Below are 26,165 nucleotides of genomic sequence, written 5' to 3' on the forward strand. Positions count from 1 at the left end.
GAGAAGCAGAAGGGCTGGAGTTTTTAAGTACTAACTCTGACTCAGTGCAGTGGTCCAGGAGAGAGGTAGAGCTTAAGGCATTTTCCTCCCTTTGACAGTTCTCTGCAGTGGCCTCTGGAGGAACTGCTCCTTTCCAGGTGCATACAAACAGAATTGCAACACTGAGCACCCCTCTGTGGTGCCTAAGTATGTTTGTAAATCAAGCTCTAAGCGTACCAATCTTCTTGTCTAAGTAAGGTGATAGAAATAAGTTACGTAGAAGACTACCTTGGAAACTGCATAACACATCTTAAGGGGCTGTTAAGCTCACCTTCATTAATCATTGTGATGTATTTTTTTTTCTTTCCAATGTCTTTTGAAACTTTGCTTTCTGTAAAATGCAAAATTGTGCATAAAATACACATTCTAAATGTCACAGGGACTGCTCAGAGTTGAAGTTCAACCATATCAACTGCTATTAACAACTGGAACCTGAAGGTACCAAAAGGTAGCTGTCCTAAGACACCATGTTACCCAGAGGAATCATTGCAGGGGGCAGTAGCTCTAGTACAGCTGTGTCACCAAAAAGATAGGAGTTCTTATGCTTTTTGGAGGCTTATGCTTATAGAGTCCAACTGTCTGTGTAATTTCCAGTCAGCTTAGTATGTCCTCTCCACAGAGGTCTCCAGGTGTTAACCTGACCAGAGGTAACCCATTTTTCTCAGATCCAGTCTCCTCCAGCTGAGATAGTAATACAAATCTTTAACAACTAGCTTTTTGTTTTGGGCTTCTTGTCCTTTTTTGTTCCAAGAACTTGTGTTTCACGTTAAAATGAACTGTGGAGAGAGGTGGTGATGAAATACAGTACTTTTGAAGATGAACGTCAAATGCATTTCCCTGCAATTATTTGACATTTAACTTTCTGAACATATGATAAACAAACATCTGGTATTTATTTTAGAGGATGCAAGCCATTTTGTAAGTTATTGCATGCTGTATGGCTGTGATCTGAGATAGGCAGCTGTCTCCAAACCTGAAATCATGACATTTCATTTCCACGACCAGAGTTTTAGCTTTGACTACCTGCAGTATGTTGCTAGTTCTTTTTTCAAATTTTGCTCCCTTTCATTCAGATTAAAAAGCATATCTTTTCTGGAAAATGATGCCCTAGGGCCTCATCCAACAAACACAGCCTTTGATAATTGCCAACGCTGCTATGCGACCGCCTTTATTGGTAAGTACAAGACTGGGAGCAGACTTGCCTATAGGAATGGGCCCCTAACTTACAAGAAACGAGGAACATCTCAAGTGTGTATTTTTTTCCAAGAAAGAAATGTTCATGTAAAAAAGCGCCAGTTGTTCCTACTTCTAAAATAAATTTCTTTCCTGCGAAAGCATATTGCAAGATGCTAGCTGTTTCTACATATGAATTACTTCCTCTCTATTTATTCTGCAATATCTTTTAGCATCCGGGAAAAATATTTTTATTGCTGTCTTACTGTCTCCAAAAAGTGTGGGTGGGTGACACATTTTTAAGACACAGATATGCAAGGGGTGGCATACGCATTTTATTAGAGACCGGTTAAGGAGAAGAAAAAGAATAACGTTTAGCTCTGCACAATATATCATGTAGCAAATCTTAGCAAACTGCTGGATAAAGAACGACACACAACATGCACAACTTGAAATGAATATTGCTGCTTCCTGTCACCATACAGAACCATGTCATAGCGTGGAAGACCTTATTTTCAGAATGAAAATCTGCCTTGCTAAATAAAATACAGTCATTGAGGGAGCTGTAGCAAGGGAGCAGTTTTACCAGCTTTTAACACTCCTACTGTAGGTCTGTTCAACAGCCTGAGAAAATAAAGGACAAAGTGCTGGAGTTTGATTAACAACAGGAAGCTTTTTGTTGTGGGCATCTCTTGTGGCTTGAAAAGCTGTATAATCCATCACTTGACACAACATACCAAAGTAAATATTTTTAGAGAACTGTGTCATTTCCCTAGATAGCATACAGTGCTCTGAGTCAGATTAACTGTTGTGACGCTTCACTGTTCTTCTGTCAAATATTTAATTAAGCAAGATTTGATCTTTTTTATTAGGTGTTGCTGTTGATTTGACCAATCATGCTCTCCCATGATGTATATACAACTATCACTTAATTCCTTTATTTATTGAGCTTTAAGTAAGGAAGAATATAAAGCTAAGTAAAAATGGCACAGGCTTTAGTAGAAATTCTGAAAATAGTTTCATTAATTTGGTTGGAAAATTACTTCCAAAAATCTTCGTCCTTGAAATGAGTAGTCATTACAAGAGCACAACTCCTTGATTAATGACAGGGTGTAAATATTCATCCTGGGTTTAAGTGAAAATAGTTAAGGCTGTAAACCATCTCAGATCTTTGTGCAAAATTCTTAGTGATATTTGTGGCAGCTCCGTAAAAAAAGTGAGGAGAAAATATTGCTGTTAGTAAGATCTCTCCTGAGTCACTGAAGTCTTTCTCATTGACCTTGACAGCAACATCCTGAAAGCCCCAGAAGAGAAAGCAGCTAACCGCACGCTCAGCTTCTAGTCTGTGCCTAAGAACTGTCCTCAGACAGTATGCTTTACTGAACTGATGCTTATGTGACTTGGCAAAAATGGGGAAGCATGAAAGAGAAGATCAGCAAACATTCATGCCAAAGAAATACGAATGCTTGGCAGCAAAAAGGAAATGAACTTTCTTCAGCAGTTGAAATATTCCTCACAATCTTCACCTCCTGCCCAAATCCTTTTCTGCAGCAGAAAAAAACGTAAGTGTAAAGATTCCCCCAACGGAAAACAAAGAATAGACTCAAAGGATGCTATCACATTGAGATACTGATGCTGGGATTGCAGTATTGAGTACAGTAATTTTTTTAGAGGCAGATCAGCCAGTTTCTACAAGAGAAAATTTAAGATAATGATGAAAAAGTATGACTGATGAATGTAAGAGAACCTCAGTCATCATTATAGGGCTGGTTCAAGAAGGAAAAGATGCAGAAAGTGTAAGAAAAATGAAATCCAGAAACAAAAAGGAAAAAAGAAAAGAAAAAATGAAAGAAAAGGCCTCTGTGCCTCTGACAGAGAAAAGATAATGCTTGTGTGGGCTGTGTTGCATCTGGATTCATGGCACATTCTCCCACTCTTATGTTAATTTTTTTTTGCATAAATCAGAAGCAACTAATTAAAAAAGAAATATTTAATTCTGACATGTTCTTTGAACTGGTGTTCCATCTGGTTCTGTTTGAATAGTAAAATCTGCTGTCGTTGTAAAAATTGGCAAGCAGCACTCTGGTGAAGAGAAACAAAAGAGACTCAGTACAGCAGGTTAATACACTAGCATTTCAACTTGAGACATTTCCAGAATTCGGCAAACCAAATCGCTCCAGTATGGAAACTATAAAGATCAAATGTGAAAGACAAATGCTGCAAGTGGGCTGGGAGAAGCACTGCCACTGGTACACATTAGCTCTGTGTGGTATTTTTAGTGTGAGTCTTTGAAGGAGTTTGGTTTAAAAGCAAGGGCAATGCAACGCTCCCCTGAAATGGGCTCACTGTATTGTATGAAATGCATCCAGTGCACACGCAGTGATAGGGAACGATCCTTCTGCTATTCATTTGCAAGCTCCACCTTACGCATTCATGTGGTGCTGTGATGTAACACGATCGTTATTCAGAAGACTCAGAAAATACCTTCTTCTTAATTTATTTTTTTACTTGAAAACTACTTAAAACCTGAACACCAAGATACAATAAACTCTGATAACAAAGGGAGGAAAATGTAATCGTATTGGGATTTCTATAGACTCTGGGATGTAAGTAATCAGCATCTTATGCCATTTGAACCCGCTCTGTAGCAATGAAGAGAAAGGCTGATTAACTCCCAATGCCTTAGAAAAAGATTGTTTTACATCTTGCAGGAGCATATCTTGCTGTGAAATATTACTTCTTTAAAATGAAAACCTTTGCTTCAGCACTACATTAACTTGCAAATGGATAACCTAAGACATGTACAATGACTTGGTCAAAAAAGGAGGAATGTGAATGGCCCCTTTCTCCAGCTAAGATACTTAGGAACCCTTGCTGAGCCATAAATGAGTCAGGAACGTAATACTTTTAATTAACGTTTTCTGAATACTTATTTGTAATTTACATTTAATTTTAAACCTGAGCTTAATCCTCTGATCTGGAATGAAGACAACTATTTAGTGCAGTTTGAATGTAACCTTCCCCAGTTTGTGTTAGAAACTATAGAAAAGGGAAACTCTATAGCAATACTTGCAGAACCACTCTTTTCTGAGAGAAGGACATAATTGTAGAACTTTTTTTCCCCCAAGTGTACTGAGCAACTAATGCACAAATGGGAAACAAGTAATCCAAAGCTTCTCTATCAGACTGCTTCACATGTGAATAACTGGGCTTTGGATGGAAAACACTGAATTTTGCCTATAAAGTTCTTCTGTAGCATTTTTTTGCCAGCTGCTGTCCTGTTAAAATCAGAGGGTACAGTCAGCAGTGCTTGATTTATAATACACTTCGGTATTTTGAATAGAAGTACAACACTACACCTGTGTAAACACACAGAAATAACCTCTGCTTCTTCCTGTTTCACAGCATACCTATGCTAATTGGGTCGGAAGCTGGTAAGTGAGGGGATGATATAATATGCAGGATTAAGCCTCTACTGTCTCAGACAGCACACCTTGATGGCGTAGATAGATCTGACCATGCAATCGCTGTGTTCAGAGAAAGTTCCACTGAAATCACTGGAATTTGCTACACTTGGATGTTTTTGAAAGTTCAGGCTTTGGGTTTTCTATAAAAAGTAGCAACAAAATGGGGAAAAACTGCCAGTGCCTAAGATTTAATACTTTTAAAGCCTAATTTCACTGGCAATTGGAATAGGTGTATAACCTGTGTCACATAGAAATGTATGTATTTTCTTGTGATCAGCTTTTTCATCTTGGAAAATCGGCAGAGTCTCTTTAAATCAGTCAGTCATCCACAGGAGTCTGCATTCATTTATTCTCTGTTAAATGGAACTGTCAGTTTTGTTGCACCAAAATTCGATTTTCTATTTCATACACATTGTGTATGATGATTTTAATTTACTACTGGGTCACCAAGCAAGTCACTGCTTTTTTAAAATACGAGTTTCTGCTACTTTCTAGAAAAATGTCAGGTAGCTGCAGTTAGATGGTGTGGTGAGGGTACTGTAAATGTATGGGGGAAAACGAGAGACAAAGACTATACACGCAAAGATCATTTTGTTTTTTGCTTGGTATGTCCCTCATAGCTCTGAGGAAATGCGCACATGTAGATGAAATATGTCTGAGGCTGTGATTTGGAAGACCCGCTGCTGAGAGTGGTGCTCTCGTCCTGTGCCAGAGGAGGAAGGGGGACAGCAGAAGGGAGGGTGAAAGCCAGTGACTACCGAGACAACTTCCCCTCCGGTGCTAAAGCAAACCAGGGAGACTGGCTGCCCGCAGCTCTGCCCTTCTCTCAACAAAGCCCGCTCAAACTCCAGCCGTGGGGATTTCATTTCCAGGGTTTCTTTGGCCAAAGAATGGTGCCTGGTTTGTGTACCCCCACCTGGCCTCTCTAAAAGTTGCTCTATCTCCAGCTATGTAAAGAGCAAAGCTATTGATTTTTAAGTGCCGTAGCTTTTTTAAATAAACACAGGATGTATTTTCTTAGTTAAGCATGTCGTGAAAGGGGGGAACACTCCTGTGGACAGTTAATTTTTATGGCCTGATAAGACCATTTTAAAATAATTCTGTGCTATGTCAGCCCTTCAGCACATAGCTTGAATTTAATAGGATTTGCAATGGAAGAGTCTGCTCCTGTCTGCGTTAAGGCTGAAAGCCACCTTAGTCTATAGTACAATAATCTATAACCTAAATACGACCTGCTAAAATATGCCAGTGTTTTATATGTGATAGGACAAATTGATCTTTCGAGCAGATTCAGAGAATCCACACCAGAAATGAATTTGGCCCAAAGTGTTCAGTGTGGGAGGCTGCAACGAAGAGAAAGACCAGACTACATAGGTACAGCTGGTTGGTGGAAGTTACGTGTAAACAGTGCTTCTCTGATGAGAAGCCAGTTGTCCCTGAAAACAGAGGAACCGAATCTCAGCTTAATATTTGGTCAACTGTGTTTTCTCTGTTAGTAGGTTTTGTTTATCAGAGAGCTATGAAGTTTACTCTGATGCCTTTTTAAAGAGTTTTTTAAAACCTTGAATGAAAACATTAGAGGTAAAGCAAAAATGGAAATATTTCCTTGTTGAAATATACTTCTTTCTTCTTTTTTCCTTTTTCATGGGAAGAAGACAAACTGCTTTCTGAAGGGCAGGTATTTAGCTTGGAAGAAATCTCATTTATCCTTCCACTTGCTACTGTTGTGAAAATGTCATCTAATGGGCAGAACAGAATTAAACTGGGACAGAAAAGCAGGATGACACAAGGACAGGGGAGGCAAATAATAGCTCAGCAACAGAAAATCTGGAGCACGGATTCTGGGATGGGGAAGGGCCCATAGGACTCATGAACTCTTCAGCTTCATACTACTGTGCAGGTGTGGAAAGAGTGAATAAAAATGCATAATCGTCTCTGCAAAGCACTCAGCAGTACACCTATCATCCCCAGCCCAGGGTCGGTCCCGTGAGAACAGAGACCTTTATCTCAGTAACAACTCTGCTTATTATAACATGCCTCAGCTGTGCGTTCCTACCCAAGGCTGTTCCTAGCCACTACCCTTAGTCACTTAACTTCTAGCCTTGAGCTGCACCTCACCCGTAGTTTGACACCTGCCTAGTCTTGTAGGTTAATTTATTTCTGCTGGACTCAGAAAAATCTCCTTCTGAGATACCTTCCTTCACATCTGCAGAAAGTCCTGGCTGTGGTGGAGCAGATGTGTTGCAGTGCCTGGTAGCTGGGTGGGCAAGGCTGCCTCAGCCCCCACGGGGTCTGCAAGCCATCTGGGAGACAGCTCCCCTACCAAGCAGAATGGCACAAACAACTCATTTTTTGGCTTGATGGCAGTTTAAAAACCAGCAAACAAAACAATAACAAATATTTTGAGTCAAGCCAAACACGTGAACCTGGTGAACAGAAAAAAAGAGAGAGAGAAGAAGAATTTTGCACAGAGTTTTTTTAATTGGCTTTAATTTCTGTGAAAGAAAGTAGAAGAAAAAGATGTGATTAAAAAAAAACCTGTGGTGTTTAGTTTAAAACCATATTTAAAGGTTTTAATTTCTTTCCCTCCTGGAACCAACTAGTGAGATAAATTTACAAAATTATTTTAGTAGTTGCTGAGCCAGCGCTTTTGCTGGACACATTTTTAATGCGCTATCTCAGCTCTAAAGGGCCATCTGTCTTGAAGCTGTTGAGGGGATGTAGGGCTGGACTGGGAAGTGGATGCATAGGTAATTACAGAGTTATATACAAACTACTCAGATCTCTGCATAATGGATCCCCTGAAAGAACTGAAACTATTATAATGATTAGGCTGGTAATGGAGGCTCGGAGGGGCTCTGCTTCTGCTGCTCCTCCATATGTTGCATGCAGGATTGCTCAAAGCCATGCAGGACTCCCCTCTGTATTAGGGCTGATGCTGAAACATGTCAGAGGGAGGTAGAGAGGATTTTCTTCTAAACTGCGTTTTGCACCTGCACTTCTGGAGCAATAAGGCTGCCAACGGTTTTGCACAGTTCTCTGAGCATCCCTTCAGCCTCCCCAGAGTGATAAATCTATGGCTGGGAACTTTCTGGTACTAAAATAGCTCTTAAAGCACTTTGAATAATCAAAAAAACCTTCATACTTCGTAGGGCCCTTTTATTTCTCCCTCTCCCTCTTGTCTAATTTCAGTACTTGCCTTTGTGAAACTCTACCATTTATTCCCATGTCACAGTAAATAAAGGTACGAATGTATCCTGCTGGGTCAATTAACCCCAGTTCTGCGCTGTGTCACAGTCTGTACTGGCTGTGATTTCCAGAAAGGAATATTCTTTTGTCATTCTTTGCCCATGTGCGAAGTATGTTAAGACCATAAGATAACTGTAACACTTTTCCACACAAAGCTAACTCTGCTTGTTGTAATTTCTGGAGTGCAGTTATGAACAGTAAAATGACATGAACCAAATACATGACTTGTATTCTAAAGTGGTAGAGAAGACAAAGGACTGACAGTTTTTGTGCTTTCATGTCAGTGTGCTCTCTAATGCTGGGCAAGCCCCGCCACAAAGCCGCTGAACTTCAGCTCTCAGGCAGTCCTTCAAAGGCTATAGGAGAACTGGGAGGCCGAGGTTTCCCAGGTTTCATGTTATTCTATGCAGTAATATGATGCACTTCACTGCGATATCAAACTCCAAAATAAACAGAAATAATAAGAATAAAAATACCAGGCATTGTTGACTTGAACTTCCTTGAGCTTTCATGTGAAATATTTAGATAAGCTTGCTCGGTAAAGTCAACCTAAACAGCTGCCTGATGTAAGAATAAACCTGTTAATGAAACAAATGCGCTGTGCAGCAGCATATATAAATACTGACTATATTTTTAAGTGAATACCTGATAAGGAAATAAGCTATGACACAGATGAAAGGTCGAGACACCGAATGATGAACTGCAACTATTTTCAGAAGTGTTACAGGAATAAATCTGTACTAATCTATATACCAGTTCACATCAGCGATGCATGCTTCTGGGTTTCGCTTACAAAGGAGCAAATAATAAGGAACATAGGTTACTGCAAATGTAAAGGAATGAAGACAAATGTGGAAGGAAAATTCCACCTCAGAGGTCCCCCTCATTCTGGTGAAGTGTATACATAGAAGTGTTTTAAATCAATGGAAGCGTATTTTCCTTGCACGGGAGAGTTAGTGTTAAATAAACAACTGATATTTCAATCAGTGGAGGCGAGGAGGATCTCCCAGGTTGCTTTTTGAGGAGGCCTATTCTTACCTCTCTCTGGCCTTTCTCCAGATCCCTAAATGCTGCAAGATGCATAGGGAGAATTTTGCACCACATCAGCTGATATTCCTAGGGCTGACTGATCTAGAGGTCTAGAGAAATACTCTGCAAGAGTCGTAGGTGCCGAAGGGATGGGTAGGGGACGAGGTGGAGACGGGCAGGCAGAGGCCAGAGGGAGCGACCAGACCTGCTCCCGGTGCCAACCTCTGACTCCGGCCGTTTCCACGTGATACCAGACCTGTGCCCTGCTGAAAAACCCAGCAGTAAAAATTTGGGCTGGATTAGCCATTTATGTCATATTAGACAGAACATACAATAAGGAGTTCATCTTAGCATATGGCCTTATGTCAGCTGCAGAATGACAGATAATACCCCATCCAGAGTATAATGTCTATTTATGTTAACCCCCTGTTAACCTTTTTTGAACAAATTTGAACCGGCAGAGTGTGTTTATACCAGAGTAGTGCTTTTTGTTTTATGGCTGCAAAGTTTTGATCTGATACTAGGATTCTTAAAGCTGGATTTATGGTTTTGTCCAACCCCAGCCACAATATGAACTGAAGATCTTGTGTTGTTAACAAACATGCTTTGCTTTCTGGGCAAGCTGGAGGTCTCGCTCAGTGTTACAGGATGAGAGAAAAATTGTGCCACCCAGAAACTATCATCCAGCTTGATGAGAGTGTAAAGATTTGTGTTATATGCATTAGAAGAAACATTTTGATAGAAAACATACAGATTCTGCAGTAAAAGTACCCAGAAGGTGTTGCTCCTTGCGGGTTTGAAAACCCACACCATTATGAGGATTGATGATAGCACAGGTTCCCAGTGACCCTGGTAATAGGCAATCAGTCTCCCTTCAAAACCACACACACGTGGGTCTCAAGTGTCTTTAGCTGACGGCACCTATCCAGCCAGGCGCTCCTCCTGGAGCTCCCCCGGCTCCTGCGCTGCCCTGGGGGGCTGCTGGCCACGACCCATCAGGGCGTCCCTGAGGCGCCAGGGCTTGCCATGCACAGCGGCCCGTGGCTCCTGCTCAAAGGCTTCAAGAATAAGATGCAAGAAGTCCCCTAAATATAAAGATTTTGCATGTTACTTTTTCAGATGAGTGTAAACGTAACTGCTGTTCTTAAACGCAAACATTAAATCTACTCTGTAAAAACACAATTACTGCTGCCATGGCAGAAATCAGTTATCCCTTTTGAAGGAATGCCTTGAAAATGCAATCATAAAATCCCTGCATGTTATGGATTTCATTAACATTGTACTCCCCTAGGATTCCCAATTGCACAATAACAGGAGTTCTTTAAATTTTAAATACCACAGACAAGAACAGTTTCACTAAAACCAGATGTGAAACGCTTGCACTGGCCTTCTTACTGGTTCTAAGTACTGAAACTGGCTGGTAATTGATACCTATTGACATGTTTGTTGTTCAGATTACAGAAATGGAAACACTATACTATTTTTCCTGTGAAAGGATACATTAATGAGGGACAATGACTTCGGTTGCAATGGCAGTTCCCTGCTTTTGATTAAATTAAAGGGCTGGGTTTATTTTTTATTTTAAATTATGCTATTTCACACTGAAGGGCAGTCAAGTGTGTGAAACGTAAGTGTAATAAACAAGTAGACTGAGCTTAAGGTTGAGGAGCTAATAACATCCCATATGACAATAAACTAACTTCATGCTTATTTTTGGCAGCCCTTGCCTCATGCATATCTTTATTCCATTCATATTAGAAAATCCACAAGACTATTAATGTGTTTTTAAAGAAGAAATTCAATCTGGAGTGACTCTGTTTCTGATTATGGAGTCACTCCAAATCTCAAGTTAGTCGAGCAATTTTAAAAAGTGTGTTTGAAGGTAACAATAAAATGGAGAAAGTACTGTGCAGACTTACGGCGTGACTGTGCTATGGATATTTTGAATCTAAGCTTTGACATTTATCTCAAAACAACTAAGGAAAGGAACGGACAGACAGCTTTCACTCAGCAGAGCCTGGTAAGCAGGCAGCATTCAGATGAACTCAGGAGTTAGTACCTTGCAGCCACAAAGGCGCAATCTAGTTTTTCCACCAAAGAATGGGTTCCACATCCACAGATGGAATTCATGAAAATCCATTACTAACAACAAGCCAACACTATTTTCCTAATTCTTTTCAGCCAAATGGTCCAAAAGAAGTCAACACCTCAAAGGAGACAATCATATCGCATGCCCTCTAGACGTCCTCTATAGATACCAATCTCCCTTTGCCAATACCTAACTGAGGTTTTTTGTTTCTTTTGTCTTAGCAAAAACATTAACCTTGAAGGGAGGGGTAAAAGGAAGGGAAAGGAGAACTATAATATTTCCCCTATACAAAAAAATTATACACTAAGGAAATTAGTATTTGGAGCTGAATCTTCAAGCTGCTTCACCCACGTATGATTGTACATATCTCATATATATGCCCTAGTTGCATATGCATATTAGCAGTTTGAAGGCTGACATCACTACTCAACCAGCTGCAGTGCGTGTGCAGGTATGGAAACTTGCAATCGTGAAAAGATTAATGAATACTGATATACACAAAACCTTTCTCTCTCAGACAAGGGCATATAGGCATAAATTTTCACTTTAAAAGTTCCAAGTTCAGCATTGCTGTATCCTTCAGCCTGTTTTTTGCTGTTGAATATTTTCTAGAGTTCTTACACTATGCAACAAAAATCCATTTACGCCATACCGCACAAAAGCAAATACTTCAAATAAATGACTAGTTCACAACAGCATACAGAACAAAACAGAACAAAGTGACCTCAGTCCTTCATATACAAGTGTCTTCCTCCTTTTATAAAATATTATGATTTTTTTCAACGAGTAATTTCAGAGTATTTGATTAGTTGCATGTCCTTGGTTGTTTGTCCGTAAGATTTTATGGAGATGAACATTTGTTCCTAGGGATATTTGTAAAGAGGAAACATGGGATTTCAATATTTTATCCAGATACAAATTCACAACATGTGCTTACTGCCAATGGCATCAAGCCTTTGTAGAAGATGGTGGTTCACATGTGCAAGGACCCTGTTATTGAGGTGCTTGATGGTCTGAAGCGCTTAGCACCCGTCTCAAGATTGTCAATTAAGTTTAACAGGAAAGCATTTAGAACATTAGAAGCTTGAATTAGCAATGTTAGTATTGAATTAAACCATAATAAATAAGTATAAGAATTAATATCCTCCTGACACAAATGGAACCAAAGATGAGTTAAACTGTCGTATCTTGTGAAAAGCCAGGGGATGGCATACTCAATCTCCAAACTAGTTCGGTTGCTTCTGCTACATAGGTTGAGTGGTAGAAATGATTAACAGTTCTTCTGCAACACGTGTTAAGCACGGCTATTCAATGCAATGACTCTTCAAGCAAGACTTTGTAGGCTCAGTCTTGCAAACAAGAGCCAGCTCTGCAGCTAAGGCTGCTACAGCCTAGTTGCTCTGTCATGAAGTCTGTCTTGGGGGTGCTGGTCCCACCACATGGGTCCTGGGCAGTGGAGGAGATGACCTAGGGCTAGGCTGCTCCAGGAAATAGTTCATGCTGCCTTTTCCAAACCAGGGTCTGGGTGAAGTAGATGAGAGCTGTGGCACGAGCAGTATAGCATACAAATAACCACCAACTTCTTGGCTGATGTGGTAGCTGGAGGCAGCGTAAAGCTGCTAAAAATTACGCTCAGTGGTTGTTTCAGCCCCTGAGCACCCTGGTTTACGGCAGAAGGCAAAGGAGGCTGAGAAATTCACAGGCAGGAGGCCTGAGGTACCCTGAGCTGTTTTAAGCATAAACCCCAGAGTAGCTTGGATTCTGTTATGTGTTTGTTATTAAAAAAGTTAATGGTTAAAAAAAGTCCTTTGAAACTTTTTCTCAAAAAGATCTAGTTCTAAGTGAAAGGATTAAGCTATATATGTATGTACGTAGTCATCATAACTTAATAAAGTTAATAAGCACACAGAACACATGAATGAGATTTGACTAGCTCTCTTGTTTTGATTATCCAGTCATAAATACGTAAGTGACAGCAGAAAAGAAGGAAATAAAGAAAAAGTGGCGGCCCTCCGACCAGATGAAACACATGGAATTTGATTCTGATGCATTCCACCCTTTTTCCATGTGCATTCCGCGGATTGCAAGTGGCAATGATTAATAACAAGTCTTGCACTTAGATAAGGCTGGGGAGATTTTAACATTTATTCCTAAGTAAGGAAAAAGGATCAACAGACTTTTTTTTGCCACTCTAAAGTCTGATTAGGTCCATCATACACGATTACCAATTTGCCAAGAGCTCAGGATGTGTAGGGGCCCCTAAGCAGGACACCTGAGAGTCCCATTGTGTGCAAAGGATCAGAAATGAAAGATTTCGCCCTCTTTCTTCCCTTTACTAACTACTACTCAACATGTTTTTAAGCTTTCTTGCAGACAGCAAACCTCACAGGAAACATCAATGTGAACATTCGTATGGATGGCTAATGAGGCATTGTTTTTATATGTCAGTTAGTAATTTCCTATAGAAAACAACAGAAGCAGGAGGAATGTTTCAAATATACGAACAAGTTTTCAATATTAGTAATATTGATCTAATATGCTCAAGCCTTTCTCTTAGCTTTTGCCAACAGAAAAAGTATCTAGATCATAACTAAGAAGTGTAAGTCAACCTACAATTGAGACAAATCAGTATTTTTTTCACCTAATGGTATTAATATTTGCCTGCTACTATAGATTATTTGTATACAGTAATTCATATGAATAATTCTAACCTGTTCAGGAATCATGTGCCATTAAGCTATGGACCTGATGACAAATAGCAAACAACAAGCCTAAGTAGACTAACTGAACTCAAGGAGTCTCTTCTTGGGGTCAAATGTTTGCAGGATTTCTCCTGTATTAACAGAGCAAAGCCAAGGCGGCCAATCTTGCTAATGAATGTTGTGTTTAAGGACATGGAAGAATAGCCACTAGACAGAGATCACTAAACTCATCTCATATGTAACATATTCTAGAAGGGACATAGGTCTTCTGAGGTGAAATCTGAGTGGATGAAAACACCATGCCGTATTAATGCTTAACTGTAATCAGCTGGAGACACAGCACATGCTTAGTTTACTGGGACATTCCACTTTAAGTGCATGTTAAACTAATATTGACTTTTCCACTAAACCAAAATCTCTGTTATTTGTGCCCAGAAGACAGAAAAAACAATAGACGTGGGAAGCAGAAGAATTAATCTTCCTGACCTTTTCTTTTTTTATACCTTTGGGAGTCAGTCTTTTTTTGTGTGTCTAATAGGGAATGTGAGCTATTCACTTGCAATGATTCTTAGATTATGTAGAAGTACTTTACCGTGTTATTTTTTTTCTTTATTTTGCATTCTCCACATTCAATAAACTCCACAGAGTATTATTAATAATAACTTTAAAATGTTATCTTTTTACCTGTATCCATTCCCTGGTAGAATCTTCCCCTGGGGTCCATCCATTCTCAGGGTAATTTAGCCGGGACCTTTCTGAAGACCAGATAGCACTGTACTGGGAGGAGACAGTGATTTGATCAGAGTGAATTTCTCCTGACTCCATACCTAGTGGTTCCATGCACTGGAAATCTGAAGAAAAATAAATTACCATCATTATTATGGTCAGCTTTTTGATTTCGACTTTGAATAATAAGAACGTTGTCCTGCTTTGAATATGAATATCTAGAGAATTTATTTTTATGTGACTTTGAATTCTTTAGCAACTTTAAGTGAGGCAGTATTGGGCTTATGGTGTCATTCTTAATACTGTCATTTGAGTTGCCATGGCAATTCCTGCAATAATAATGCTATACAAATATTTTTAGCCCAGCATTGTAGCCATTTCAATATAGGACAATAGAACTCTCTTTTCTAGGGTAGCACAGGCACTTCTGTGGATTCATAATATAAAACAACGTATGTTCAACTCATAATTATGCACAAAGCCAAGAAAGACTAACCAGATGACTGTATAAAGTAATTTTATTTTAAAACTATTTACTCCAGTACAAAAAGTATAAAATGTTTTAAAAATATTATTAAAATTCCAGCCATTCTCTTTTGATCCTGGACACTGGGAAGAAATAGATCAACAAAATCTGAATCCAAGCCAGAATAGTATTGACCTAAGGGAATTACCACTTCTTCTATAACGTTCTGTGTTTTAAATGAGTTGATCATCTCCATCCAATCTCTTTTTGTGGACATAAAAATTACCAAGATAATTTAGAATCAATTGACAACCCAGTCACTATAGTGAGTTCAAAGGCTGATAGGGCACGGAGACTAAATTCTTCTCTCACTCTTCAAAAATAAAGGCTCCAATCCCCACCAAAGCAAGAGAGGTAGGTGGCTTTAGACGGATCCTCACACCCAGCTGCTCATGCGCCCCTCTGTCAGAGGTTTACCAACCCCATTGCAAGGGCAGGAAAAAATAAAATGTGCCTATGCTTCTGTTCAGGGACTTCATAGTATATTAATATAATTCATTCCTTCATTAGCAGTTTAAGGTAAAATACCAGTGTGTGAAGTGGAGGCCCTGACATTTGGGTACACACTCCTTTTTATCACACCTTCTCTGGAGCTGATGTATCTCTAACTGAGGGTTAGATGCTGAGCTGAAGGTTTCAAAATCTGAGCTGGAAAAATGAGCTTTTAATAAGCAAAGTTCTGATTTTTCAATGAAAATTAAAATATTCTGAAAAAAAATGTTTAAAAACTTTTATCGGGGATCCAAAAACTTATATTCAGAAATGCTATCAGGGTGCCTTATAGGAGTTGTAGTTACGGTGCCCCATAACTGAATTATCAAACATGTTCCCAAACTGCATTTCCTGTGGTGTACCACCCTTTCCCCCATTTCTGTGCTGCTTCAACTATTAGGGGCCTTGGGTGACGTACTGAAACAGAACTACTTTAGGGTAAGACTCAAGGTAAATTAACTTCTGTTTGGAGTCAGAAGGAGAGCCATAAGCCACGACAAAGAACTCAAGACATGGTAGGTGGGAGTCATATTAAAATATCTAAAAGGTATGTGTCTAGTTTGATCTAGACATGAGGGCTTTCCCTGTAGTCTACTGAGAGGGACAAGTACCTCCTGGGGACATCTCATGTGTCTGAGATAAGTAGCTGAGTTGTCCTCTGGAGGTGACCATCTCTGTAGTGACAACACAAAGAGCAAGGGTGGCTGAAATTAAGTGAGAGGAATCACTCCTCTGTCTAAGCCTGCATCGTAGAAAACGTTTCCTCTTATCATCCAAAAGGGTTTTCACACACACTAACTTCTCCTGTTCTGTGGTCCTGTGTTTAAGAGCCGAAGGCATCCCAGCATAGCATGTATTATTAATTCTGGCTCCAATGTGATGATGCCTCTACAGCCCAGGGAGGATGGCTGTGGAGGAGGTGGACATGGGGACCCAGGTTGGCTGTGCTAGCTAATGAAGGGGTAGGAGCAGCACCTAATAAGGAGAAGCCAAACTAGCTGGAGGTACAATCTGAGAGAGATGGAGGAGGATGCTTCCCAGCCACAGAGGCTGGAGTATGTTCTGTTCCCTCTTCCTGGCCATGCACGTACAAGAAAGCTATTAAAGAGGCAAGGGGCAGAGGAGAGGTGGGGAGTAACAGGGATAATTTCAGTTTACTAATTTTTCTTTTTTTCCTTCTTTGACTAAACAAGTACATCAAATATGGGTGAATCCGCTCTAAACTCGGTAAGTCGCAGAAAGGAGAGAGAGTTTGATTTAAAGTGTGTGTTTTATCATCGAACAAAGCAAGGAAATCTGCAAGGACATGGTGTAACACAGCCCGTTATTTTCCTGCATCTCCCTCACTTTGTTTCATTCTCTGTCCAAAGGGTAAGCATGAAAATAAGGCAACTGGGAAAAAAATATGAGACAGAGAACAAAGCTTAGATAGCTTATGAAATGGTTTAACAAGAGCACATATATTAAATGGGTTCTTTTTATTCAAGAAATCGATCATCAAAGCTTATTCCATGTAATAAAAGAAGGCTTTGGATAGTGCATTCATTGTTCATGTTTCATTGTTTTAATGCAAGTGTTCAATTGCTCTGCATTCCTGCGTTTCCTTGGTCAGCACAGTTTTTCACAATAATTATCCCAACTTCCTGGCAATACCGCAGAATAAAACTGTAAGGAGAATTCTGCTTCTTGCACTGCTTTTCAAAGGGCAGCTGTTCTTTAAAAAAAAAAAAAAAGAAAAAAGCAAAACAGAACCAACCCTTCCCCACCATCTTATTTATTTAAGGTTTCTTCAAAGTTTCAGGCAACACCTGGTGTGCAAGAAGACATAACAGAGAATGTTTTCCAAGAAGCTCTGCAGGATAGATAAATACTGACCTTCTGATACACTGCTCTGTGACACGCTGTAGTTTGCTGAGAATCCCTCTTTTGCTATTGCACTGTCGGTGTAAAATACCATTGAAAGAATCCCTGTTGAAGATCGGACACGTCCTGGGTTGTTCTGCCCACAGTAACGCCCTATGTGCGGGCCAACTGCAAAGAGACAGGATATAATAGCAAACCACCAGTTCTACTACAACAATAGATGCCACTACAATAGCCTCCTAAAGAGAGTCCCTCAGCAGGAAATAGTGAACCTCTACAACAGTTCAAAATCACAATCTCATCAATAACTTAGCGGTGAACAATAAATTGCTTATCCTACCCTAGTAATCTTACTTCTAAAATGTTCCAGATAGCACTGCATAAACCTCTGAAAATGTAAAGAACCAGGATTTCAAAAAGTGTCCTTTAAAGTGTGCAGAGAGGGCAACGATGCACAAAATTACATGTACAAAACACCAAAAGTATTTTCCAAAGTGTGATTGAAGCACCCATTTATGACAAGGACATCTGAATGGCCTGATTTGCCCACCCCGTCTACAAGATGCTCTGCTTCTAGGTTTTATGCTCAAACTGCAGATAATCTGTTAATTTTATAGTGAACGTAGAAAAATATTTGTGCACTCATATTGAGGCTATGACCAATGACTCTTTATCTCCTCCTATTTAGGCTTCCAGCACACCTTCATTTATCTTTTGCCCATATGCTCAATATTAAAGAATATTGTAAAAGAATTCAAGAGGAAAATCTCAATCCTTTAAAAGAGCAAGGATTTCTTAAGTATATCTCCATGTCACAGAACATACACACACATACGCACATACATGATCTCTCTCACTGTTAATAATGTATAAACCAGTTCCTGATACTTTCTGGATTTCCTGTGCAGTGAGATAATCTTTTTCCTTAATTAAGCTACTCAATTCACAACCAACATATGTGGCCTTCTAGCACTTCAGCATTCCCTACAGATAGGTCCCTAGGCTGTTGAATGGTGGTACATCTGTGCTTACAAACAATAAGAAAAGATAATGCTAAAACCCATCTATGTAGTCAATCATGAAAATCGTAAGACATCATTCTAATGCTTATACCACTGGCTTTCCAGGCTTAAACTAACAGCTTGCCATTTCTCTAGGAAGTCCATTTCACTTTCAGTTTAAAATATAAAATGTTTATATATCCTAGTTATTCACAGTTCAAAGAAAATCCTCAGCTAATGTAATTTTGTAGTCATTTATTGGCATTTTCCAACAAGTAAAACAGTTCCAGCTTGGAATAATTTTATTATGTAAACTACACATTTCTGTATGGCCCTAGAGTTGCCAGAAAGAGGGAGCTCAGGTGTTACAGCTCTTGCAGCCAGCATGTGCTTTTCTATCCATATTCTGGCCGTAGTTAGTCTTCGGTTGCCTTGGCAATCCCATGGCATTTAAAATACCTGCCAGTTCAGCCCTTTTCCACCAGGGTTGTTCAATGCAGTATTGATAGAATGAAACACCCTATAGAGGATATGAGTTGAATTCTTCCTCACCCTAGAAATCATTAAAGCTTTACAGTTTTATTATTTGGAGTGAGAAAGTTGTTTTAGACTGTTACCATTAGTGGCTTTTTAAAAACACAAAATAATGCCCCCACTCCAATTGCTGCAGGTTTTTTTTTTCTTTGTATTTTCTATGTGCCAACAGCTCTGATCCTGCTCTTTCCTGCAATGGCCTTTCAACATTATAGCTGCTGATGTTGCTCTGAACTGCGAGAAAATAAGGAGGATAAGGCCACCATGTTATGGCACTCTGAGCCTCCCTCCTCCCATTTCCTGTAGGGAAGCCTCTTTGAAATGACAAACAGAAGAGAACTTTGTTTAAAGCAGACAAGCTTTAAGATTCCCCATGACTCACTGGTTTATAATTTTTAAGACATATTTAGTGATTCTGCATTTCAGTCTTCTACAGATTGGCCCTGCTATCACAGTACTATTCTCTTTTCTAGCTGTGTAGATGCAAGAGCTAAAAACTTGCAGAATATGACACAAAGAGGTATTGAATTTTTTTGCACAATATGTAAACCTCAGCCTACTGAGCTAATACTGTATCGATCTGAGCAGAACTGGATGAAATAGAGATTCTTATTCTTCTCTACCTAAATAGCTAACACAAAGTTCTTCTTTTTTCCTTTCAAGTCTTGAAAACTTTTGAATGACAATAAATTATCAAATGTTTCAGGTGTCACCACATCAAATACATGCTGTGTGGGGAACACCATCTGAGGGGATGATACTGCTGTCTGCTTAGGTAGACTATGCCACTGCTTTTTTTTAACCATCTTCCTGACCCTTCCTTATGAACCGAGATGGGCTTTCATAATAGACCACATACAGTTCCAAATGGGAATTATAGGGTGGCAGGTGCTGAAAAGTCTTTAGGCCCAGAAAGCTCTTTGCAGCCTCTACCTGTAGACCATCATGTCACTTTGTCAGCACCTGCTAGGAAGGCCTACTCCAAATATGAGTCACTTGGAAATGTCCTCACTCAAGGACACTTCGACGTTACCCGCAGAACAGAGGCATTTCGGTGAGCCAGCCACTTCATTTGACTGCCCATGCTGTATTTCTGGGACCTTGGCTCCTCTTTCCACTGGCATTGTATGATATAGTGGACAACTGAGTAACTTTCAGGTTAAAAGATGGAGCGGCAACTAAGAAACCTGTTTTGCAAGCTTTTCCCAACATGCAGAGTCTAATTCTAGAACTTGAATAAATCTTTGATTATTCTTAATACGTATGTTTGAAGGTTTACAGGATCTGAGTGTGGAACGTACAGAATGTGGCTGGTGGTTTAAGACTAAACAGAAACCTTATCCTTACTAATTCGTCTTTTCTTTTTTACTGCTTGCCCTCCTGGACAAAGAGTATCAGTATCAGGAAATTTTGAGACTCATTGAAATACATATTTGCCCATCCAGTTGAAATCTTAGCTTTTCGAATTCAGTTAAAAAACCCCAACAAAACACAAGCAAGGAAAAATGGTATATCAGACTTCTAAAATATTAAAAGAAATGTTATGTTAACTAGCCATTTTACTGAATTTTAAAGCTGGTCTTTAAAAGTATGCTGGTGTGCTGTGGACAGTATTTTCACAGCAGTATGATTGTTATTGACAAAACATTTGCACACAATTTAGGATGCTAAAGAGAAAATAACTGAAAAATGAATCCCATCCTCACGGTCCAGTAGTCACTCACACTGAGCTTGTGTATACTCATACCTTAACAGATTCGCCCAAGAGTGTAGAAAGCAACTGCAGCAGAGGAGAAACACACCTAGATTAATAGCAACCTTCATTTGCAGTGGTGTTAACGACTGAAGTAAAGCATTCTGTTTTGCTCTGTAATTCAGTGGAAGCTCTTGTGGTATTGACCGAAGCAGTAATGCTTAGCCTGTGGTTCTCAAACCATATGTAAACTTCTTCAAATTACTTTTGAGCCCCTAGTAGACAGTTTATAGAGCTTCAAAGAGAGCTGCATGATGAATATATGCAATTCATCACTTAAGCTAGTCCTGGTTTTGAGTGGGCTATTTTTCTTCAAAGTCATCAATGGACTGTTCTCAGTCGAGGCTGGCTGAGATATATTTGTGCCTTGGGCAAAGACATTTCTGGGGTCTAGTTTATTCATGCAAAATCACATATTTCTATTCTGTGAACTTCTCACTCTCCTGCTCCAACTCCGCCTGTTATCTCCTTCAAACCACGGTCCCTTTTCTGCACGATATTTGCAACACGCACCTGTAGTTCTCAAACATTCTCCAACAGGGTTTTTTTCACTTATTGCTTTGTTTTAAAAAAGAGACCAAAGGGTGTCCTTGGCATGCAGTTATGCAGAAACAAAATGCCAGGTTTGAGGCATTCCTGAATGCCTACCATTCCCCTCCTGAACCAGCAAAACACTTACACCAGTGTTTAACTTCAGACCCGTAAGTGTCCTCGGTGAATTCCTTTTGAAGTCAATCTAACTGCTCACATGCTTCAAAGATAAGCACATGTTTTGCAGAATCAAGATGCAAGTACTCAGCAGTTGCTAGATTCAATGTACTAAAAGGACAACCAGGTAGGCTGAGGACTCCATGATTGTGACAGATCATTTCAGGATTAATGTCTTTGTGAATGACTGTTATAGTTGCTGGCAAATTGTCTAACAGAAAATTGTTTTCCATCAGAAAAATGGCAATTACATAGAAGCAAATGTAAATGGAAACATACTGATTTTGACATATCCTTTTAAAAATAATTGTGAAAATTTGTTTAATTTTCTTTTTTTTTTTGCTTTTTTGGGGGAGGAAGGAAAAAAAATCACAACTGTAGAAAACAGCAAATTCATTTCCTGCAGATCTCCAGTGACTGTAGCTGATGAAACTCTACAGTGAAAACATTTTCCACTTATGGTGGGTTTCATCTGCTCTAACTTAGGTATCTAAAGTTTATGTCTGAGTTACTGATCCATAGCTCCCAGTACAGTCAATGAGATAAGCACCTCCAGAGATCCATAACTGCCCTAAAGTAGATGTCGGAGACAAATCAGAGTGGGGTGCTGCTCTCTGCTGAGAATGGGGGGACTGACAGCGCCTGGCTCAAACATTGATGCCTGGTTTCCAGAGTTGGGTGAGAGCAGTATGTTCAGGGGGCTGTCCATCTAATTCTGCCCTGGTTGCAGCCACAACTAATTTCCAACAAACTGTTCTCTGTGTCCTATTAAAAGCTGCCATCATCCTAGCAAACCACAGCTGTGTTGCTGTGGAGCAGGGGGTTTGAACTGAAGGATATAATTTTTTCCAAACATTTAAAAAATCCTTCTACTTCATGTTTATATCAATGTAGTGCAAGGGGGGCTTTAACCTCTAACACAACTGGGCATGTGAGCAGCAATGCAGTACAACAAAGCAAAATAGCTTCTTTTTTTACGGCTATGTCTGTATCACTAAATAGAGCAGGCCAGGGACCACCCTCTGGACCTGTACCCAGTGGCCAGGGACTGTTCCTGGGACCAGACTAACAGCATGACAGAGCTCGCACCCATAGGGCTCTTCCCTCTGAAGCAGGATTGCTGTGTCCAATGTGCCTGTTGGGAATGACCCCTGGCTTTTGCTGTCCTCCAAACTGTGCTTAGGAACTGCTTGTAAAAGTGCGAACTGACATGGGCTAAAATTGTGCAAGGGAGTATGCCAGCAATTAAGAAGTACACACAACCATGCCTTGGCCCTGTTTTAGTTAATAGTGTAGATGTAGCTTCAGAATATTTTTTCATGGACTGAAAGGAAACAGACAAATGGCTGAAAGACTCACCCTGGGTGAGCCTCCCTTCGTCAAAGGCAACCATACACTCTAATATTTTTCAGAATTCTACTACTTCCACGTGGATGCAAATTAGATTTATTTTGCTCTTCCTTTCTCCTTTTTTTTTGTTGCAAGATTGTCTAGATACTCTCTTTTTGATATCTAGAAACTTTTAATTTCTGTCTTCAGTTTATGGCCAGTCATACCAGTGGCTTCCTGTGTCAGCCTTGCTCTTCGGTTGAAATAGTTCTTCTCCCTCCCAGGGATTCATCCTGTGATGCAATTATAGAGAAGCAATCACGTCCTCTCTGCCTTTGTTGTGTTAAGTTAAACAAGAGAGACTGTCTGCTGGCTAAGGACCGTCCAACAGTGAAATGATGCAGCAAATATTTCCCTACAATCGCCACAACCTCCAATAGTTTGTATCTGAGGAAACATTTCTTTCTAGTCTACAAATTCAGTTGAATATTTACAAACATGTAAACACCCTTATTGGATGTCAGGATCATTTTGGGTTTAGACAGTTTGTGAAGGAATTGGAAGGCTGATAATGCCTGTTGTTAATTGCTCTTCAGTATGGCTCAGTCACTTTCTTGAACCAGGAAATTACCGCTTTGAAACCGTCTGACACTAGCAATAATGCATTTATTTTTGGTAATATTACACATAAATTGATTGATTGGATCATCTTTTCACATGTCAGTTTAAATGCAAGTTCTACAGTAATTCAGCTTGGAAAGATTTGGCCTATATACAAATAAACCTATTATTAAATGTTCCAGACATCATTATTGTAGTGTTACAATACTGTTTTCCTAACTGAGGCATTAAATACTAAATTGTCTTTCAGCTACTGTTATGGCTCTTTCTTCACTATTTATTGGAGTGGATTGAAAAGAGCCATGATAAACCTATTAAGCATAAAACAAAAAGGAAGAACAAATATACGTTAAAAAGCACATACCTATTTACTGTAGCATCAATAAAAGCTTTAATTAAAATTATACTGGGGATTTAGCCAGGAAAACAGGCAAGTTTAAATGTGTTATTGAAATACGTTCCTTAAGTTATATGTTTTCATTTAAATGAAATATTAATGTAGGATTAGCAGCTTGTAGAAGCTGCCACTGCTGTTCATAAAAGCAAAGAAAATATCTATTAATACGGGTTATCATACCAGTGGAAAACTGAAATAGCTGTAATTAGTGCCCAACACAAACAACATAAATCCTCAGTCACTGAATTTTGGTACAAGTAACAAAATTAAGAAGAAAAAGGACAGCTTCAAGATGCTTCTCTTTATCAGCTTATGCCTTACATAGAAACAGTGAAAAGGGCATCACAATCCGTTTTACATAGCTGTTTGCACAGTTCATAAAGGCATTTGGGTACCCTAAAGGTTAGGCATTCAGCTTGCATGGTCCCTTTTAGGCTGGAGCTGCAGCCTATCAAGCTGGGGTCCTTGGAGAACTGGTACATGACTGTCCTACCTAGAGGGGACTTGGACCTTGCGGACCCATTGCCGTATACGAAAAAAATAGAGAACTCATGCAGCTATTTTGTTCATCAGTCTCAGTGTAAAATAGGGATATGAGATGGGGTGGAGGGTGAAGTGAGGACTCACTGGCTCTATAGGCCTAGCTAATATCTAGCTATGCAGTTAGTGAATTTGCAGAAGGTCAAGTGTGGTCAACAACTAAGTGGAAAATTACTGAGATGGCAGAGAAGTAAGTTCCAGAAGGGTACCCAACACACCCACCCTGACACATGTGCCCAGCTAATCAGAGATTATAAATTAACAAATTAAGATAAAACCTTTGGATTTGCTTATACTGCTGAAAGAGAGAGCACTATAAGGGAGGAACCCTCCAGTGCCCGATCACCGAAGCCACCTGAATTAATAACTCAATGACTGTTTACTGACCTGGGTGATCATTTAGTCACTATGATTTCAATTGTATGGACACCACGTTTTCTCTGGCAAAGAAATTCTCTGCTTTAGCAGCTGGTCTGTAACCCGGTTCCTCCTCAAGCTGGAGGGTTAATAGCTGAAGTCCAGTTTGTGCAAGTTGTTGGAAATTTCTGGACAATACTCATGTGTTAGCTGTGAAAGTCTGAGGACACATTATAAGGCTTCATATTTAATTTATTTTAGCGTAGGAGGTCCATCACATATTCCCTTTAAAAATAGAGGTTTCCCCCAAGCCAACTGTTCAAAATTAAACATATTTCATAAAAAAAATCTTTCACACTGTGATATGCTTTACTGAATGAATTTACAGAGCATTTTCCCCATTTCTCTTTAATTCAACTCGTTTCACATAAATCAAGCAAGGACCTCTCTGCTATGACATTAAAAAAAATGAGAATATGCCTTCTGCAGCCCACTTCGGGGTAATGGTTATGCATATCACAGTCCATTTTTCTCTTACCATCAGGGAATCCATCCCAGATTTCCAATCGGTCATAGCGACAGAACGCTCCCCCTGGAGTATTTGAATCAGGTTCTAGCTCAAAGCTTTCAAATTCCAGTATAATCTCTGACATCTTTGGTGCAAAGATAATATAAGTGCATTCAAGGCTATTGGGATATTTTTCAGGGAATCCAGGGGACTTTATCACTCCACTTGATGAAGTAAAGTTTCTGGAACATTCAGGTCCTGTAAGAGAAAGAGAAAAATCACCTGGGTTAACACTATGCTACTAAGCAAAGCAGTTAGCTGGAAAACAAATTAGGTTGTATTGTCTCTCCAGCAGCAAAGGTGGCTTTTCAATGAAACACCTCATTTTAATCACTGTATTAATCATTCAGCCAGCTTGTTCCTATTATTGATAGTCAGGTTTTAAAGCGCAATTCGCATATACTGTCTGATCTCCAATTTTCAATTTGCATGGAACAATATGAAAACTTGTACCAGCTCTAGAAAAAATTATGACAAATACAAAGTCATGTGGGAACAATGAAAGTGTAAGCTGCAGAAATCTCGACAGAGCCCTAGAGAAATAATTATAGCCCCTTCAAGCTCAAATCTTTAAATCTTATGGCTGACAGGCTTTTATTGGTGAAATAGAATTTTTTACGAAAGCGGGTGAGTGAATTCAGTAGAGGGAGTAGTGGTTTCAGATTCCCAGAGCACTGACTCAGTAACTCTGCCAGATGTGACCTATGCCTCCTTGACAAACTAAATGTGAAAGGTAATTCGTACATGTACCAAGGGTGAGTGACTCATTCTGAGTGGTGTTGACACAGGTGCACCAGTAAAATGTTGCTGTTAGTGCAGGCATGATAAACTGTGTGATTACAGGCAGTGTTGCTAGAAGTCACCTAATGTCAATGTTGACACACCAGCTTTCCCCAATGTTCCCACCATGGCATAATGGGATGCTCCAAACACTGCTCTTGATGGAGCAGGAAAGTGGCAGTAAAGATGCAAGGGTATAAAAGGCCAGATCACTGGATTTGC

At 39.7% G+C, this 26,165-nt stretch overlaps 1 protein-coding gene across 3 annotated transcripts in view; it reads right to left on the minus strand.

Moving 5' to 3' along the window:
* The window catches only part of NRP1 (neuropilin 1), a 114,873-nt gene that overhangs the window by 37,861 nt on the left and 50,847 nt on the right, over window positions 1–26,165 (minus strand). For all 3 annotated transcript variants that reach the window (XM_076331839.1, XM_076331840.1, XM_076331838.1), the window contains exons 5-7: window positions 25,134–25,361; window positions 17,368–17,523; window positions 14,433–14,599 (exon numbers count right to left, since the gene is read on the minus strand). In XM_076331839.1, coding sequence (XP_076187954.1) covers window positions 14,433–14,599; window positions 17,368–17,523; window positions 25,134–25,361 — 551 coding nt within the window. The remainder of the gene's footprint in view (window positions 1–14,432; window positions 14,600–17,367; window positions 17,524–25,133; window positions 25,362–26,165) is intronic.

The sequence above is a fragment of the Aptenodytes patagonicus genome, chromosome 2, assembly GCF_965638725.1.
Source record: "Aptenodytes patagonicus chromosome 2, bAptPat1.pri.cur, whole genome shotgun sequence".
NCBI classification, from domain to species: Eukaryota; Metazoa; Chordata; class Aves; order Sphenisciformes; family Spheniscidae; genus Aptenodytes; species Aptenodytes patagonicus.